General features: G+C 30.6%; 1 protein-coding gene across 1 annotated transcript in view; it reads right to left on the reverse strand.

The window, feature by feature from the left end:
• Positions 1-21,509, reverse strand: part of LOC143066598 (mannan-binding lectin serine protease 1-like) — a 93,769-nt gene that overhangs the window by 18,195 nt on the left and 54,065 nt on the right. Inside the window, exons 10-13 of the mRNA XM_076239470.1 lie at positions 19,022-19,154; positions 13,731-13,840; positions 12,120-12,301; positions 8,823-8,956 (exon numbers count right to left, since the gene is read on the reverse strand). Coding sequence (XP_076095585.1) covers positions 8,823-8,956; positions 12,120-12,301; positions 13,731-13,840; positions 19,022-19,154 — 559 coding nt within the window. The remainder of the gene's footprint in view (positions 1-8,822; positions 8,957-12,119; positions 12,302-13,730; positions 13,841-19,021; positions 19,155-21,509) is intronic.

The raw sequence follows: 21,509 nt of genomic DNA on the forward strand, positions 1-21,509 counted from the left end.
AATCGGAGAACAGACTGTTACAGATTAGCGACAACTCCCAAGCCATAGTTTCGCATAATCAAGGTCAAACGTAAAGAATAAGAAACTACATCGACTGCATCCAAAATAAATGTTTCCAACCCACTGAACAATTCAATTTTGATTGAAATTTCTGCTTTTTTGTGTGTGTCAGTTATATATATACAACTTGTTCATATATTATTTTATTTTTGCATCTTTATAACTTGTTTTTGTTTTACTAATGTACGAATCAGAAACAAAAGTATTGCGTTGTGCTTTTATGTTTGATTTATTAGAAAAAAAGGATAAGGACATAATCATTAATGGATTGCATGGGAGCTTACGTGTACTGTCTACAGAACGAAGACAATAAAATACAACAAGAATCGTGCCATCGCATGATGGTTGCCGTGCAATGTCTAGAATTGTGAATATTGATACCAGTGCTTACTATAAACTTAGCAAAATAGCACGAATGATGTTTAAATTGTTGGTTTTCGCTTCAACTTTATTGTAACTTTGTCAGTAATTGAAACGAACAATATAATTTAACTAATTTATTACCTAATAAATTTGCAATATAGAAGAGCAAAAGTCAAAACACGTCCATTTTATTCTTTGTTCAGGAAATATAGACTTTCAAAAGTGATACATTTTTAGTTCAATATGTCAAGTTGAAAGTTTGAATGCCTAATGTACTTTATAGATAGAACTGTATGAGCAAAACTGTCTTACATTACCTTTTCTTTCAAGAAAAGATGTTTTGTCACAATTAAGAAAAAAAGTTACCTATGGAAATGAAAAAAATATGTATGAATAGTTTATTAGAAGTGCCAGTAGATCGATCTTACTGTGACAGTAACTTGTTTTCATCAAAATCTGAGTGAACGCAACAACTAAGAAAACTTTTAAAGTCATAAATTTTTGATCTTTTGGTATCAGTGCTGGTTGAATCTCTTGTCTTGGTTAAGCAATTGCAATATAATGTAAACTACGACCAAGAGGTTTAACGTCGCGCGAACGAATGCTTTATCTTAAAAGATCAACGGAAAAAGAATATCTGTCAGAAACAGCCTAACGGTGAAGAATTCTAAATCAGGTATGTCACAAATCTAAAAAGTTACTGTAATAATGTACACAACTCATTGGCAAAATGTTATCATATTCTTCGAGTCTTTCAATTTAAAGATCTAAAAGACCTTTATTTATGGTAATCTTATTAGTCAAATCAATGCAGAATTTGTGTGTAAAAGTATTTGTATTAAACGAAATTGCAAAATTTAAATGTTTTTGTTTAATTTAAAAAAGAAAGACATCGTTTATCAAAAGTAAAATAACAAATATACCGAACTAAAAGGAAAATTTAAAACGGAATGTCACTTATCAAATGACAATACATAGTTTAACATTTGTTTTATTTAACGATGTCATATGAAGAAATATTCAAGAAGTACTCAAAATCAGTCACACATCTCTCAAAATTGTTTAAAAAAAAAAAGATGTTGTGCTATCGTCAGGCGTTTACTTTTTGATGATCTGTTTAGAAATCGGCCGTTTTAGCGTTAAGACCTTTAAGGACACACTTTGTTGTTTTTTTTAAAAAGATATAAAGACTGTTTGAATCTGACTCTTGTGTTGAGTAAAATCAAGGGAAATCGGCCTTATTTCTCTTGTTTAATTTTAACTAATTTCAATCATCATAAATCAATACGAACCTTGAAAGGGGTACTAGCTGTCGAATTCATGTTCACCGATTTTACTCACATTTCATATTCGATTCATAACAACGTAAAACATTTATCTAAATTATAAAAAGTCTGAAATAAACAATTTACAGGGCATGGACTTGATAAGATGTAGCTTTGTTATGTGTATTTTAGTTTAGACACCATCTTATTAACTATCAAGTTTGATCGTCGAAGACCTCCAATGGTTACATTAGCAATAAAAACAGAAATATACTTTTAAATACACATAAATTATGAGTATTTTAGGAGGAGAAACATAATACAATGGGTAGTATAATTTTGCAGATATGTCAAATTTCCTGTCAAAATAAACCACAAAGTATCTTTTTCTGTTTAATTCTATATAAAGAATCAAAATATATGTTAATCATCGTTTTTAACAGAATGGTTTTTTTTTGGATCGAAGCAGTCAATCAAATGATTTGTTACATTTGTTTCACTTTCAATGTTGACATTCAATAAACACGCACAATTCATGGGTTACCTGTCGAAGGGGTCGAATTGAATTTTACATACATACGGTTTCAATGAGGTCGAATTATTCACTTGCGAGTGACTATTCATCATCAATGTGGCTTAGCTTATTTTGACAAAATGCAAAGAAACTTATTGCTAAAAGCGAGTTGATATTTCACTATTTCACTTTCATCAATGATTCTTTGATCCCCCAAAAATATCATATTTTACATTATATCTCGTACATGTAGCTAGTGCCCCTTTAAGGAATCGACAGCTTTGTTTTGGGCAAACACTTGATATAGTTCAAGTAATAACAATTTCTCTTGATTTTATCTATTTTTAGATTTATTGATATGCGTAACCGAATTAAATTTATCGGTGAACACGGTTTTAAAACTAATTTCAAATTTATCCCAGAAGAGTGCACCTTCTTTCAAATAATTGACTCTAAAACAAAATAAAGAGACTTTGATTAAACGTACATCATTACCGCCTACAATAAGAAACTAAACAGACAATCTATCAGAGCAATTACAGTCATTAAAGTCATGATTCCAGCAGTCTAATCACTGATGTATGGAAAAGATATAGTTCTGAACGAATATCTCGGAAATGCAGAATCAGAATGAGAAATTTATCGACATAACTTCACTCAAACTTAAGCACTTAAAGTACTGTAATTCCATTTTTAGATGAATGAAGCGTTTATATTTTCACCTTCATTTTTGTTTCATATATATAAAAGGTATATAACAGAACCAAGACGTCAGCATTTCTGCTCCTTAACGTTGTTTTCATTAATCTGTATATGTAACGGTTTTCATTTGGTTTACAGTTAATTGTCATTAAATGCATTAAAAATTACCGTGACACATATAAATGAAAGTAAAAAAACAATAATTCAGACTAAAAACACAGCAATATAGTAGGTGCACATTGGCATGATATGGCAAAGATTCTGTAAAAGTTTCATCAAATAATGAGTTGTTAAGGAGGATAAATATAATATAATGTGTAGTATAGTTTGCAGATATGAAAGTTCGTCTCAAAATAAACTACAAAATTCAGCAAGTCAAAGAAATGAAAGAAAAATGCGCATTAGTACATTATGTCGAAATGATTCTGTGAAAGTTTTACAAAGTTTTTTCAAACAGTTGAGGTGAAGTTGCAAATACAAAATCTGTACAACAAACGATTGAAAGAACAGACAGACCACCCACCCCCCATCAGTATGAACCACTAGTACCATATATGTTGAAATCATGGAATATGGTATGATTTGCAATAAAACAACTATCATAAAGCAAGGTTATGTTTTCTCTGACAGAGAATAACGTCATTACACCAAATATATCGAATGCTGGATTTCTACTTGTTGATGTTTAAGTGGCAGATACAGTATTTTTTTATAAGTTGTCTTTGGTTTTGGACAATTCGTCAGTAACTGCGAGTCATCTCATATCTGTACTTGCTTTTTTTCTTTCGCGGATTATACATATTTTGCCACATCCGATAAATTTTTCTTATACGTTTTTCTCCTTTTTATCGATCCGATGATTAAAGCCCTTTTCAACTGATTTTATATTTTGCTCGAGTTCTGGTGATGTACTGTTACACGCATGTTCTAGGAGAGGGGATTTGGCGCCAACAAACGAGTTTTCTGGTTTGAATTGTTTACATTAGTCATTTTGAGGGTTTTCGTGGTATTATATAGTATGAAAAAAAATGAATCATTATAGTATAAATCGCATATGTTTTGAGTTTTCAGACAGATCATAAGAAGTAAAGAACAACATTGACAACCATGGTCTCATCTGCTGATATTTACAACATCGTAAAGAAGTTGCATACTATAACTTTTTATAACTATAACCTTTTTCCTAATAAGAAGAAAAATAGAGTAAGAATTCTTTTTTTTTTTAAATAAAATACATATAGATGATATAAAAAATGCATTATACGGGGGACACACGTGAATGAGAAAAGATAAAAAAAATCGGAATGAGGGAAATCCCTGAGAGTTTTGACCCAGATTCGAGTAAAATCAAATGTGTATTTAAGGACTCTCATGCAGTATCTATCTTCAATGATCCAGAAATTATGCTAAAACGATTACCAATAAATCAATCAAAGATCCAAGTGTTGCAAGTAAACTGTCTTACCTACGTTACAGAACTATTGTTGTCCGCTGACATAAAAGGTTAAAGCAGTACAATTCTTGAATGTATATAAGAAACATGAAAATTTGAATATGTAAGCGGCTCAGTAATGGAATTAGTTATTGACAGCTCTGTTTTAAACAGCACATGAATCCCTATCGACACTTTCGAATTCTACAAAGTTAATCCTGTGCATTCGAGGATCACTTTCATTCAGATAAATATAAACGTCTAGACAGATTAAATAATTAGATCAATTTCACTGTAAGAAATAAATAGTGTTAATCATATGCTATTTTTCTACAAAATACCTGATGAAAGTTATTTTAGAAGCACGTGTGGTAGACACGGTAATCGGAAGCATGCACTTTTCCTTAACCATCGATATCTCTGCCTGATTTCCCCAGCTCAAGTGACAGTGTTTAGGAAATGACAAAATATTAAGAAACTGACAGATTATTCTTGTTACATTAAGTCTATCATATTTCTACATTTTACTAAAAAAAATCTTTACCAGGAACGTTCAAACTCAAATATTTAAAAGCCAAGGATATATGAATGCTCTATATGACCAAAAGGCATACAAGAAGGTGAAGTCAAACGCACTAAGGTGAAATTCGCTTGAGGAGGTTGAAAGTTTTAAAATACTTTTTAAATTTATCTGTGATATATGAAACCTCGTAAAAGAGGGACGACAGATACCAGAGGGACAGTCAAACTCATTAATCGAAAATAAACTGACAACGCCATGGCTAAACATGAAAAGGACAAACATACAAACAATAGTACACATGACACAACATAGAAAACTAAAGAATAAACAACACGAATCATGCCAAAAACTAGGGGTGATCTCAGGTGCTCCAGAAGGTAAGCACATCCTGCTCCATATGTGGTACCCGTCGTGTTGCTTATAAGATAACAAACCGGTAAATAGTCTAATTCGGTAGGTCACATTTATGAAAGGGAAGGGGATTGCAGCTAAGACGTACATATCCGATATCATTTGTGAAACGGTTATTCCATAACGGTCAACCAACTCGTGATGGCGTCCGTAAAATTTACGAAGTGATGATTTCAACCATTTGGAACTCTTGATTTAATAGCTTCCTTGTGAGCAACAGCCCTCTATCAAGAAAATCATGATAGGAAATGCAAGCACGGGAATATCGTATCAATTGGGAGATATATACACCGTATGTAGGTGCTGCTGGAATGTTGCTACTTAGAAATGAAAAGCTGAAATCATCTCTTTTGTCGTAAAGTTTTGTTTTCAATCGACCCTCATTGCCAATTTCTAGATGTAAGTCAAGATATGAGGCCGACTTAACTGTATCTGTTGTATCTTTTATCTCTAGTTCAATGAGATAGATGAGTTGAACATAGTCACTAAATTTTGAATTATTTAGTGAAAGAACATCATCTATATAACGGAAAGTAGAGTTAAAGGATATTGCTAACTTCTTATCTTTCTTCCTAAGTAGCTCCTTTGTGAAGTCAGCCTCATAGTAATAAAGAAACAAGTCGGCAAAAAGAGGAGCATAATTCGTTCCCATTGGAATGCCGATAGTCTGTTTAAAAAACACGTCCTCCGAACGTATCAAATATGTTGTCAATCAAGAAATCAAGCATCTTGATAATGTCAGTTTCAGAGAATTTTTTTTGTGAATCAGAGTGATCCTTTACAAAGTAGGATTTAACCCTTCCTAAGACAAGATACTTGTATCTTCTTTGACCATTCTTTTTAATGAAACAAAGCAATACCAACTCTTTCAATATTTCCTTTAGTTTGGAATGTGGAATACTTGTATAAAGTGTAAAAAGTCAAATGTTTTAATACTATCACAAGATGAAAGAGAGTTAGATTGTATTTACTCTAAAAGATCTTTAGAATTTTTAAGTATACACATCTGATTCACACCACGCATAATTTTGTTCGCCGGACGCTCGTTTCGTCTACATAAGACTCGTAAATGAAGCTCAAATTTTAAACAATTCATCATAAAAAATTGTAAATCGTTGGATAAAAATCCAGGACTTCGCATAATCTGTGGATTTTTTCTCATAGGTCGAATTCATATTATTGCATTTAATTTAATATGTAAAAGAATAACTATAATTTTTATACAGATTTCTCCTCGGCAAAATGATATGAAAGAGGGACGAAAGATACCAGAGGGAGAGTCAAACTCATAAATTAAAACTTAATTTACAACGCCATGGCTAAAAATAAAACGACAAACAGACAAATAATAGTACAGAAGACACAGAGAAAGGAACAACTGTTGCGTTTTGTTTTGATGACCTTTAAGAAAACATGATCTTATCAACTATTATAAAACCTATAAACACTAGGAAGTGAAAACGAGACTGTAATATTAAAAAATGTAAGCACGATTTGAACACCTTTCATGGAATCTACTGACTTTATTTGATTGTATACATGTATTAATGATGAAATATGATATAAACGGCACCCATATCAATTTGTGAACACTGCCTTGGTAGTAATGTGTTAAAAAGGGTTTTAGAGACAGAGCCAGATAACGTGAAAATTGATTAAAAGCGTAAAACAAATACATTCGGATGAAAGTGTTAATGTTATGGTGCAAAATGACACGAACAATATATATATATATATATATATATATATATATATATATATATATATATATATATATATATGCTCTTTTATTAATGATGGTTTTTGCACTACGTGTGTAGCCTTTTATACTGTGGTTCCACTGTGCAATAAATTCTATGGTAAAATTCATAAATGTGCAAACCTATCAAGTTATATGTCGTTCAGACATCTCTTTAATTTGCATTGTAAGATTAGTTTTATATGGAATGTCATAAAATAGAGGGATGAGCAGTTTTGAAAATTCATTAATAGGATACACATCTAGGTATCAACTCAAACTGAAAGAAACAGATTTCGCAAAAACGCCTAACAAACAAAGGCATGGAGAGCCATTATATTTAGAAGTAAAGTATTTTAATAGGAAAAACAAGTGATACGTATAATATTCTTACGTTGTCAAAATGTATGACAAGATGTATGTTACAACTTTGTATTTATACAAACCTTTTTGAAATTAAACAAAAGTGAGACAATTATAAACCATTGACTAGGTTGTATCTATTGAGTTATATTAGATAAAAAGAACAACAAGTACAAGAACATAATTGTATTTTGATTATTCAGTTTGGAACCAGATGTAACGCATTTATTTTATTAGAATGATAATATAGACATTTTTCTGACCTAAATATTATGGAGTCAATGAATTTAAATGTTTGATACAATTCCTGAAAAAGAAAGAAACAAATCAATGTTTCTGTTCAATAGGACGAAAGCAAGATTCCAAACTTCAAGGTGAATTAGTTGCAAATAAAGTGAAATAAATTTATGAGAGTACACAAAATGTAAAATAACACTATTCACATTTGATGCGTCCGAAAAACACGAAGCCAAACATCGGATAGTCGGATGTACAGGTATCGAGCCCTGACAAAAGTCATAGACCAAAAACATTACTAGACAATAAATGCAGAAGAAGAAAATGATACACATGCTTTCTCATGTATTGACATATCTAACAACTTATAATACTAAAGCATACTAGTCTTCACAATACTGCATTTTCCATTCTGTGTTTTAAATCTCATAATATATACTCATTTCCTCTTAAAGTTGATGTGTTTCCCTAAGTTTTAGTTTGTAACCCCGATTTGTTTTCTGTCAACCGATTTATGTCTTTTAAACAGCGGTATTCTATTGTTGCCTTTATTTAACACACCAATGAGTTCTAAGATTTTTTTCTGCATATAGATTTGTATATTACAAAATCACACTTTTCCAAAAATAAAATAAACATAGAGAACTGTTACCTTACGCATAGTGTAACAATTTAGCGAAACTACAGCATATCAAGCATATAAGTAATGACAGCAACTGCAATGTAACCTAAAACGTAGTTATTGTGCATATGCATTACTTATTTCATAAGAACATCTAATGGTATGAGTGGTCAATATAAGACTTAACATACTTTTCACAAAATATCGTATTCAAAATCCTAAGTCTATTAAAAGGGGCAGTATTATGCACAGAAATAAAAAGAACGAAAGAACAAACAGCCCTAACAAATACAGAAAACCAAATACTTCTCAGAAAGTGTCCATAAAAAAAGTTAAGAGCCAAAACGTCCGAGTAAAAATAAATGAACCAAAGAAATGACTCTCCATTCCTGAGAAACAATGTAGTGTTTAAACAAAAGATTAATTTCACAGGTGTATTCTAATTGTGGAAACCAAGCACTCGTCTTATCTGAGAACGTTTAGAAGTGGTTCAGTTTATCCAATATTTAGTGCTAAATATACCATTGGTAAAACTATATTTAAATTTGTTCAATAAAAAGACTGTCCTTGTGTGTTTTCATTTTCAACTTACCTCATATTTCATAGTATCAGATATGAGGATGGCATCTTTATACCAAGTAACGTTCACGGCTTGTTGTGAATAACATGACATCAACACGACCGAAGATTCTTCTACCACTGTATCCATAGGGGGAACTTCTACAGCTAAAATACAAACATTGTTCAATGCGGTATGAATGACTACATAATAATATATATTATAAAGAAAAGCGTTTATTCATTTAATAAAACCAGGTTTAATTCCCCATTTTCTACATAAGGAAATGTCTGTATCAAGTCAGGAATATGACAGTTGTTGTTCATTCGTTTTATTTGTTGAAGCTTTGAATCTTGCCATTTGATTAGGGACTTTCCGTATGTTTAGTATTTTTATGATTTTACTTTTTTCATATTTAGTTTGAAGTTTGTTTGTTTTACCTGATTTAAAAAGAATGTCACAATAAGTCAAAATACATGCTTTTACCACATATAAGAAACAAATTTGAAATGACTGATCTGTTTTCTTCCAAGAACTTAAATTAGATCTCAATGATAAACAATAAAAAGGTCGAATATGATCAACACTAACTTATACATCAGAAGAGCCTTTGACAAAAATAACTATGAAAAAATTACTAATCTTTGACCCCTATGTTCTGTTTTTCGCTATGACGAAGGTATTTGGACCAGTAGTTTAAGAGGAGAAGATTTTTAAATATAAGAAAACTTGATGAACAAATTTTGTAAAATTGTCGTTATAAGGCAATAACTCTTAATGAGGTTAATTGACAATTTTGGTCACACGTTTTTGTAGATCTTACTTTGCTGAACATTATTGCTGTTAACAGATGATATCTATCTATTATAATATTCAAGATAATAACAAAAACAAATGCAACATTTCTTTAAAACTACCAATTTAGTGACAGCAAGAAAACCATTAGTTTTGAAAATTTCAGGGCTGGTAGATCTTGACCAATTGAACATTTTACTGCATGTCAGATTTGCTCTAAAAGCTTTAGTTTTTGAAATATAAGCCTAAAACTGCATTTGACCCTTATGTTCTATTTTTAGCCATGGTGGCCATGTTTGTCGATGAATCAAAAATTCAAATACACATTATGAACAAGATACACTAAGTAATATTTAGTCAAAGTTTTTTTTAGGTATTTGGCCCAGTAGTTTCAGAGGAGAAGACTTTTTAAAATAATTTACAACGACAGACGACGACAGACGACGGACAGCGACGGACACCAAGTGATGACATAAGCTCACATAGGGCACTTTGGGTAAGGTGAGCTAAAATGACATTGCTTCAGATATAAATCATCAGTAACACGCTGTTTGAAATCAGTTATAAATCATCTACATTTATAACATTTTGTGTCAACCAGACTTGACTTAAGCCATAATTACATAATAAATCTCTCATATGAGTTTAATAAGACTAACGCTCCGTGTTAAAGACCGTACTTTGACCCGAAGGGTTTATTTTTACAAATCGTGACTTGGGTGGAGAGTTGTCGTATTGGAACTAATACCACATCTTCTTATGTCTACTAACAATAGATTTACTGTTAATGGAAAATTTTAAAAAGGTGTTCCACCCGTGGCTTTAATTTGCGTTTACAAAAAAATACATTTGACTTTACTGTTATTATTCATTGCTATGCAGACAAACAGTTTCTAATGTGGTCAATAACTTTAATGCAAGCTTATTTAATATCTTTAATATGACGCAAATTTATGCAGGCGTGTAAAGCTGTCACTAGTTTTCAATCAGCTTTTCTGCTTTACGTGCGGTAATGTAGGAGCCACTGTTTGATGAAATTTTTTCAGGCTTTAAATGAATGTTGACTTCATTATAGTGAATTCATTTCAACGTGTTACCGCTGACATAAACGAAAATACGTAAAAATAAATTATGGAATGAAAAATTTGCTAATATAGAAATATTCTGAAATTCTTTCAAAATTAAATGACATAATCTGAGACTTTAAATACAGACATGATAGTTGTGATGGTACATTGATGTCATAAACATGTAAAGCATACATTGGCAATTTCACATTTGTTCATGTGTGGTAAAATGAGATTGGAGTAATGGAATTACGTAAGAAATATGATTGACTTAATTCAAAATCTCTGTTCAAATATTGCAGTCTAATATCTCAAATTAAACCTACAGCACGATATTTGTCTTTCCAGTTCCCTCTTCTAGTTAAAGTTTTAAAATGTTTTAGATAGTAACTGTCCATTTAATACTCAAGGTATTTTCAATATCACAGCAAGTGACATTTAACCTGTTAATTCACCCAGTCTTGCGTCTTTTGGAGTGAATAAATTTGAGTCCGTCAGTTTTTGTTTGTTTTCCGAAATTGTCTTCTCATTCTGTCGAGGGTTTTGGACATCGGTAAATTAATGTTGCCTTATTAAGCTGTCCAAAAGATCATCAAAGAAACAAAGTATATGCATGTACAAAAGACTCATTATGGACGCTTGAATAAAAAAGTTAAGGTAGATGGGGTGTCTAAATTACAATCCATAGATGTTTTTGATAATTTGCCATAATGTAGTTTATAACCTGCTTGTTTCAAAACATTAATTAAAAGAATAGTCACCGGACTAATTTTCACACTACAGGTTGTGCAAAATTGTCAAATTTAATATTGAATATGCATGAAAAACCCAATTTTCCTCATTAAAACAAAAACTACAACATAGAATTTTTAGACAAAATATGAGAAGATGGCTGCAATATTATTCTTTCAGATAAGAAAAAGAAAAATGGGGGTCACAGAACTCGTTTTCTTGCTACATAATAAAATGGGTAAATTCCTAACACATTCTATTGAAAAAATAACACAATCTGAGTTATCTCCCCTTATTTGGCAAAGTTGGAAAAAATCAAATCAAACAAAAGCATTCGGTTTATGGTAAAATACAACCATAAATATGATAAAACATTGCATTTTCTATATTATAATGAAAATCTTGCACATGAATTACCTACTTTTCTCAAAATTTGCACATTTTATCAAAGATATAGACCTTGTTTTCTGGTATTTCAAAATCCAAGATGGAGGAAGACACCCTATCTACCTTAAAAGGCAATTCAAGTCCGAAGTTGAAGTGTATGCAAAACAATATTTTTGAAATAGTTCTCTCGAAGTGTTGTAACAAACCGTTATTATATGCACGACATGCTGCCCTGGAAACTTTACCTAAATATTATTTGAATAAACGCAAAGTTTGAAATTAAAAAGGATCACTTATAGTGCGAATGAAATAATTACTAATAAATAATGTTACTGCAATAATTACTTACATAAATCGCACGGTTCTGCAAGGGATAGTCTAAATTCATGTTCTAAAAAGTCCGATGATGTACTGGCTAGACATTTATATAGTCCTTCTAAAGTTCTACTGAATTCAAAAATATCTAGAACTCCTCCGGGGAGTACAGTAACACTGTTTTTCTCAGTTTGTAGCATTAGATCTTCATAAAACCTACAAAAAATAACAGTTTACAATTGTATTAGGTACTTTTCTACGGTTTTCGCATCAACTAGTTATTATTAGGAATAGAAAATAACTTTTCTTATACATCTTCGGATTTCAAACGTTTGGCTTTGTGCGTTCCTGATGGTAGTAAATCCAGAAAAGCGCTTCGGACGCAAGAAATAATTAAACATGTTGTTTTCAATTTTTTTCATCTCTGTTACAATCAATAATAGTAAATCAATGTGATTTAGTGATTTTCTTCAGAATATGCGTGTACCAAGTCAGGAATATATGGCCCTGCTTACCGTACGGTCCTGCTCAGACAGTGAGCTAAACCCATACCATAAGGTACGTTTTAAAATCGTTTTGTATATGCCGACCAATAAACATTATATATCTATATATTCTAATAGTATTTAATTTTACAAAGTTAGAATATAACTCGCACAATGGATAGCGTATGGACTTAATAACTAAAGTTGATTCACAAACCATGCCTATTTTGGGAAAAAACTTAGAATTCGTCGATATAATGCTTTGTTTACCTACTGGTTGCGAGACATGATCTTATCGCGAAAAGCTGAAAATTGAGACCTATCATGTTCATTATATTTTCTATGTTAAACTCTAGAATAAAGTAATAATTGGTTCAACTAAGCTAATCACATATCTCGATAGGGACTTCCCTCCTATATGAACTCCCATCACATTAAAATACCAAATTTCAAAACAATTTGCTATTGCCTGAAACAGAGAAGCGAAAGAATCAAAATCAAAAGTCGATAAAAAAACTGACAATGACATGCCAAGAAACGAAACGAAAATAGATCAATATATAAACAACATTATACAATCACACCATAGAAAGCGAAAGACTTAGTTTAAAGTAACCACTTAAAACGGGGTTTGACCTTAGTTACCTTGACAAAGTCTGTTTTAAGTTAACACAATACCGAATGGCATATCTAACAATTTCTAAACTTTTAAACGCACTTGTACTTTGAATCGTGTTGCCACAGAACTGTACTAAACATGACTTTAAAATTGCATAACATTTGATCGCATTACGTTTTGATTTCCTCTAGTTCAAACTATAACTTTCATATTGTTCGTTTGAACTGACATTGATGTATTATAAACTTCATATTTTACAATTTTATCGCCAATTCTAAGCGTAAAATTAATGGCTTAAAGAATCTGTTCTTTACAAGTCGTTCATAGGCAATTTATTAGTCCTTTTTCAAATGCCCTACACGAACTTAGTCATTCAAAACGTCCGGTGTCACATTGCGGTTTTAACAACATTATATGAAATCTTACGATAAAAATTGATCGTAAGTTATACTGAAATGTGTATGACCTACTAGTATTATAACTCGTAAGATTTTTTTGTGAATGGAGCCGCTGACGTGTAATTTTAAGAAACTATACAAACCACATGTAATCAGCTGTGTCATCGTTGACTTGGCATTCTAATATGATACGTTCTCCAGGCTCAATGAGCTGATCTGTTGGTGTTTTAATGAATTTCAGCTTTTCCTCCTCCTAAAAGAACCAAATGAAAATAATAAAATACAAATCGGAAACCAAAGATATATGTTTAAAATTAATGAAAAATAAATCATTAATTGTTATTGTAATGAATCTGAATGAATATTTAGAACAATGCACTTACCAGCATTTGATTTATATATCAACTAATTATTCAGAATTGACCACTTTGACCTTGTATCAGTCTAACTGTAGACCTCTAACCTTTAAAATCAATAAGGTATTTGTTGCTGACATTAAATATGCCAAATATGATAAATATATATCATATTCAATGCTAACGATCGTTGTAGCAAAGGTTGGGATCGGTCAAAATTGACTGCTAACATATTTAACCACAGATGATTACGAAATAAAAAATTACAAATATAACTATACGTCTACAAGGTTCTAATTTAATTTTTAAACCGATGTATAAATAAAACTCTACATTAGAATAACTTTAAATTTCAGTGTAATTAAATAGTGCGTTATCATGTATGCAGGTTCTTTTTGTTGTTGCACTTCATTGTATCTGTTGATCGTGTGAGCTGTTGTTTGTTTGTCTTTTTCATTTTTAGCCATGGCGTTATCAGTTGTTTTAAATTTATGAGTTTGACTGTCCCTTTGGTATCTTTTGTCCCTCTTTTTTTATCCTTTTGTTTTCCTCATATAGTTGACATGTTCCCTTGGTTTTTAGTTTATATTCCGGATGTGTTTTCTCTCAATAGATTTATGACTTTTGAACAACGGTTTACTACTGTTGCCTTTATTTCGTGCAGACACAATTTTATGTTTAAACAGCTACAGTCATTTTTTGAATCCAGTACGAAAGATACACGCATTGTCAAATACAATATCAATTAATACTATAAGAACATACTTCGTGCTTTAAGGTGATTGATGATACATTTTTAATTAAAAATACACGTTTGTTAACCAATTTTCACCTATAATTAATGTTTTTGTGTGTTACATGTCGGTGTTGTGTCTCTGTTGTGTCGTAGTTCTCTCATATTTGATACGTTTCCATCAGTTTAAGTTTGTAACCCGGATATGATTTTTCTCTATCGATTTATGAATTTTGAACAGCGGTTTACTACCTTTATTCATATACATATTGATAAATTAAAAGAAAAAGGATTTTCGAAGAAGTTTGAACCTTCGTTATTTAATCCAAATATTTCTACTTTCTACAGTATTTGTAACTTGGAGCTTAAGAATAAGGAACGTGTTAAATTGGCCGAACCGAATAATCATCATAATGGATAGTGATTCATATCATCTGGATTGTGAAACATTTAAGACATTATATGTCAGACATCTAAATGCTTATTGAAAATAAACAACAATCTTAAATTTCAAAGTTACTTTAGCATATTGCTTTAATTCCACTGTCTAATAACTTAAATTTCGTATTGCTTAAAGTATGCATGTATTACAATTTGGCAATACATACTGGTTGGTTGATATAACGTTAAATCTGAAATGTTACGTCGAAAATAGTATCATAAAAATTAAAGACAGAAATACAACAAAGTCATATTTATGTTTACTAAGTGAGAACAATTGCAAAATACCTATTCAACTGTATTACAGTAACTGTTTACGATACATATATGACGTACTTGAATATTGTATCAACTGGGAGACACATACTATATCTGTAGGCGCTGCTGGAATGTTTCTACCCAAATATGAACACAATTGCAAAGCTGAAATCATCTCGTTTCATGTTTTATTCTCAACGATACCTCTTGGTCAAATTATAGATGTAGGTCAATGTATGATGTACACTTAAAAATTAAAATCACAAAAACTCCGAGGTCAAAATGGCAAATTCAAAAGCTCAATACATCGGACGAACGGATAACAATTTTCGTATTCCTGACTTGGTACAGGTATTGTCTTCTATAGAAAATGGTGGATTAATAAAGGCAACAGTAGTATACCGCTGTTCAAAATTTGTAAATCTATGGACAAAAAACAAAATCGGGGTAACAAACCAAAACTGAGGGAAACGCATTAAATATAACAGGAGAACAACGACACAACATTAAAATGTAACACACACAGAAACGGACTGGTTTCATAGCTAGCAAAACCTCTCACTTACAAGTATGTCAGTCACATCAAATTCCATTATATTGACTACGATGTGTGAACAAAACAAACAGACATAATATGAAAAAATTCCAGAAATAGTGGTACAGCAGTCAACATTGTGCTACTATCTTAATCACTATAAAACAAACAAATATGTAACAAAATAGCACTTAAGGCATAAAGACAAAGCAAATTCGTTAAATGAAAGACATAGATACACAAATTTACAAGAGCATAATAACATAATGACGGAATGAAGTACGGAGCCACGTCATATGTATCAAAGAAACACAAAAAGGCATAAAGACAAAGCACATTGACAAAAATGAAAGACAAGAGTACACAAATTATCTTGCACAATCGCACAATGACTGGATGAATAAGTACAAAGTCACGTATGTTGTATATCATCAAAAACAGACTAAACAGTTAAAGTAATATTTATAAAGACAAATAAAAGAATGATATAACACGTTCTTAAGACGATAAACAATGTTAGCACCCATAATCTATACTTCAATAAAATCGTTCAATATATGTGAAGTTAAACGGAATATTTGACAAGGTTTTAGTATCTTCTGATGAACTTTTTTTTTTTTTTTTTTTAGAAAAACACGGTCTTTGACATTCTCCTGCAGGTTCATTAACTTTCTGGTTAGACACTTATGACGTTTTACAAAGACGGTATACAAGCTTTTTAAAAATTCTAAAAAGTTGGAAAACTTAACTGTATCTGTTTAAGTTCGATAAGATTGATGCGTTACACATATTCATTAAACTTTTAATTACTTAGTAAGAAGACACTATCTTTATAGAGAAAAGTGAAGTTTAAGTATAATACTAGCTACTTCTTATTCTTCTAATTATTTAATTCGAAAATTAAGTGCTTTAGTCTGTTGATCATTTATTTACAAGTCAACACTTTCCTTTCCGTAGACACATATATATATATATATATATATATATATATATATATATATATATATATATATATATATATATATATATATATATATATATATATATATATATATATATATATATATATATAAAAAAGAGGGGCGAAAGATACCAGAGCAACAGTCAAACTCATAGATTGAAAATAAACTGACAACGCCATGGCTAAAAAATAAAAAGACAAACAGACAACCAATAGTACACATGACACAACAGAGAAAACTAAAGAATAAACCACACGAAGCCCACCACAAACCATCAACTTGTCCACTTACATCTAAGAATTATATTTTGGCATTTTTGCCATCAGTTTAAACAAAATAACTTAAATTTCGATTTTTTTCTCTAAAAAACAGATTATTTTTTCCCTTTGTAAACAAAATCAGACGTAACAGGGGCAAGATTTTATTTTATTCTTCCAAGTTTAGAGGTATATATAAAAATAAAATGAAATTACTGAGCTGATAATACCTCGGGGATTGATAGTCCAGAAGCGATATCGACGCAGTGCTGGAAAAAAATGAAAACGACATTTTATAAAGTAGTAGTTCCGGTAAAGTCCAAACCTCAAATTTCAGGTTCATCGGATGAAAGATTTTGAACACTTTTTAAACACCTTAGTGTCTACTTAAGTCGATTTAAATAGTTCATTTGAAAGATTTTAACTGATTTAGTCATTTCAGACGTTCAAATTCAAGCTTTAATATGAAACATCTATCACATATACCATAATATATCACTTTTCAGATGTTGTTTCCCAAAAATGAAAGTGGCCGCATCCGTGTTCATTCTCAACCTTTAAATATATTATGTGTCATCAACAAATACAACTAACATTTAAATATTAAAAATGAACACAAATGCGGCTACCTTCAATTTAAGACGGATACCGTCTAAAATTTAACTCAAATGCTGAAATTGTGAAGATTTTAGTAATTTAGCACGACATAGTGATGCTAGTACCTGATATATGTTTATTGTATTGTCAAAAACAGCACATATTTATGTGGCAGAAGTATTCTACTTTATAATAAATAACTAAAAGTTTACATTTTAACAATTTGGCAAAACAATTATATTTTGGGGCCGAAAAGGGGTCTTACTGGACCTACTCCTTTCCTGCGTCTGATTTCCTTCTCCATAACAAAATTTTTAAAAATCTCTTCTTTTCAGTCTAAAATGAGCAAAAGGTAATATTTCAATCGTGTCACATCTTATTCTTAATTGTTAGTTAACTATTAGCACTGGATTTTGATACATGAACGCATAGAACCCATATAGAATCTTGATTAATTACATCTTGCGTACACTGTGTCTGATAATTAATCGTTTACGTGTTATTACATAATTGGTTAACCATGTTCTTTGATCTAGGAATTTGTACTAATTGAACATAATATGCAGTCAACTTTGAAATCATTTATGAACACGATGATAAAGTGAATTGAAAATAGCTTGAAAATTACTTTTTCTGTTGAGCAAAATTTATGTGCATTCTGGCTATCTTCTTCATATGCAAATTACGCAAACTTTTAAGATTAACCCTTATAAAAAGAATTTATATTGCTTTTTTTCAGATTGGCGAGAAAGAGGCTGTATAATTTACTCATAAACTTTCAGCACTTTTGCAATTTTTAGTTTATTGAAACAAGTTACTTTTGGACATTTTAAGTTTATTGAAAAAAGTTACATTTGACACTTTTTATTTTATTAAATCGAGTTAAACGTAATACATTTTTTTGTCAAAATTGACAACCTAACTTTCAAACAATTTAAGAAACCATCCGAAAAGTGGAACTTTATTAAAAAAAACAATTTTTGTACCTCCTTTCACATCATCTCAAATGAACAAAATATGCACCTTCATAGCTACAGACTTACATACTTACATACATACCTTAATACATACGTTAGATTTATTCAGCCTAAAACACATAGTTAACAGACCTACGAATTTCCAAATCAACGACACATGAAATACGAAAATGTATCAAATAATATTTGTATTTGAGAACTTCAATGCGTTTCTAGAGAAAAAATATCAAATGAAAAGAATAGCAATACCGTTTAATTTGCAACACTTTTAAATACAATGTATACAATAAGAAGATTTAATATACAAGTATGACTTACGATTTTCATTTCGTCTGTACAGAATAAACCATTATATCCTTCATGGCAAAAGCATTGTACGTCGGCAAGTCCCTTTTTAATGCAGTGACCATGGTTGCACAAGTTGGTTGCACATTTTTGTCCTTTAATACATCTAGAATTAAAAAAATGTATAAATGATATATTTTATATTGCAGAGGCATTTCTGATTTTTTGTACATTATAAAGATCTTTTTTCCTTCCAAATATTAGTGTGATAAGTAAATAATTTAACATGTTTTTCAAAAATAGGCATACACTATTGTTCTGTAATTATTCATGATGTGATGTATTTTTCTTTTTTTCAATAATAAAAGGGTTGGATATTCCGTTCATCTCATTCTATATATCATTTGAAGTTATGTTGATTTGTTTTTGAAACCTACGGGTCCATTGAAGATAAGCTTTATTTGAATTTGAATCAATAATAGCTTTTCTGAACAATAGCATATTAACTGTACTTTTTTGGCGATTGCTGTCTCATTGGAAGTATACAACAATACATTTGTTTTATATAGTAACAAGCAATTTCTGAAATCACCTTAGTTTTATACTGCACACGTCCTATTTTACTTATTCTTCTTGTGACTAAAACGCTAAAATCCTAACTTAAACACTGGACTTTAAAGATGACAGTGAACGAACAATGATTGGAAACATAACAATTGTCCAAACTAAGTCTATGAAATACTGCTGTAATTTTGACCAAATGAACCTCAGATACAAAGTTCTTTTTCAGTATCCATCAAATAAAGGCAATAGTAGTATACAAACTTAAACCGAGGGAAACACATCAACTATAAGAGGATAACAACGGAACAACAGAAACACTGAGGTGCAATAGAATAAACGCTAATACTACATACATAGAGACGGATTATTTGATAACAACTGTCATATTTCTTTACAGGTTACCTTTGATAAAAATGTTGGACTGAACCTGGTTTTATCGCTAGCCAAACCTTTAGTTTACATGGCAATGTTAAAAATAACGCTAAAAGGACAACACTTCGTGACAATGCAAATAAATGTAAAAACACTCAGGACCAAAAAATGCACAAAAGATGGGTCTTTATTGTTTTTTTTTTTATCTGTTTGTTCAATTTGTAAAGCTTTAAGCTACAATTCATGGCTTCTTAAATAAGCCGCAACAAAGGAAGTAAAACAAAGGCACATCAAAATAAATTCAAATTTATTCCTAGCAAATGTTATATTATTTATTGCATTGTTCTCTTTTCTGTGTTCTTTCTGTCAGACAAACATTTGGTAGCTAGATTTTATGACCATGAAGAAAGTCTGTATTCATTTAAAATCAGGTCAGTCTTATAGGCTTTGGATCTTTTAAAGGTTTCAGTCCTCTAGTGTGTACTTTAAGAATGACAAATAATTCTATATATCGAAAGTAGTCTGACCGCTGAAAGATCGGTCGGAGCTATTAAAATGTCAATAAAAATGACAATGTTGAATGTGTATTGGTTAACAAGAGAAGAAAGCGGTTTCAATACCCAAACTAAAAATGTAGCAAAATAACCTTTTAAATATACCAGTTTAAAATATGGGACGCGCGTTTCGTCTTCATAAGATTCACAAGAAGCACGCGAAAGACCATTTAAAACCGTGTATATGTAATTCAAAATAATATACAAATAAATAATGTCTTGTTCTGTAAATTTTTCTGTGCAAAATGTAAAAATAGAACGCAAGGTATTTTACACCATTTGCATGCAGCTGATTTAGTTATATGTTTAAGATAATAGTTACAATAGTGAACAAATCTTATTAAAGATATCAACATTTGGATCTGTTTAGGAAGTTAGCCTTTAAATCGTTTCGGTGATAATACATCTGTTGATTTCAAATAATCAACTTTCGTCATTCCAAATAAAGACAAATCAAGAAAAGTAATTTGGTTGCATAAAATTGATCAAGTGAAGTTTTGATTTGTTACAATCTTTATTATAAAAGTTCTATTCGATAGCATTGAATTTTCATGTATAACATGTACAGAGGAAGCTTTATCTCTGTAGATAAGCTCTGATATTCATATATTACATGAACAAAAATCATACCAGTTGTTTTTTTATTATTAGAAAAGTCATTACACTGAGAAAATTCAAGCCTTATAAAAAGTACTGTTACGATAAACAATTATTATCCTTATAAACCTATATAGAGACTAGAATCATGAACTAAGTTATATTTTTTTATAACGCAAAGAATAGATAACGACGCCATATGTACTATAGTAGATCTCTATTCCCGTGATAACTTCACTTAGAGATGTACTTATTTGAAATTGAAAGTTTAAAAAAATTGAAATTGACACTTTAAGTAAGAAGAACATTAGTTAAAGAACAGAATAAGCTAAACATATTGTTAGGTTAGAGTTCCTTTTCGATATAAATTTAAAATAAATGGCTTTCTTTTTGCATTGGTATTAATTGGGTCTCAAATCGAAAGAAAAGAAAGC

The sequence above is a fragment of the Mytilus galloprovincialis genome, chromosome 1 (genome assembly GCF_965363235.1).
Source record: "Mytilus galloprovincialis chromosome 1, xbMytGall1.hap1.1, whole genome shotgun sequence".
NCBI lineage: Eukaryota > Metazoa > Mollusca > Bivalvia > Mytilida > Mytilidae > Mytilus > Mytilus galloprovincialis.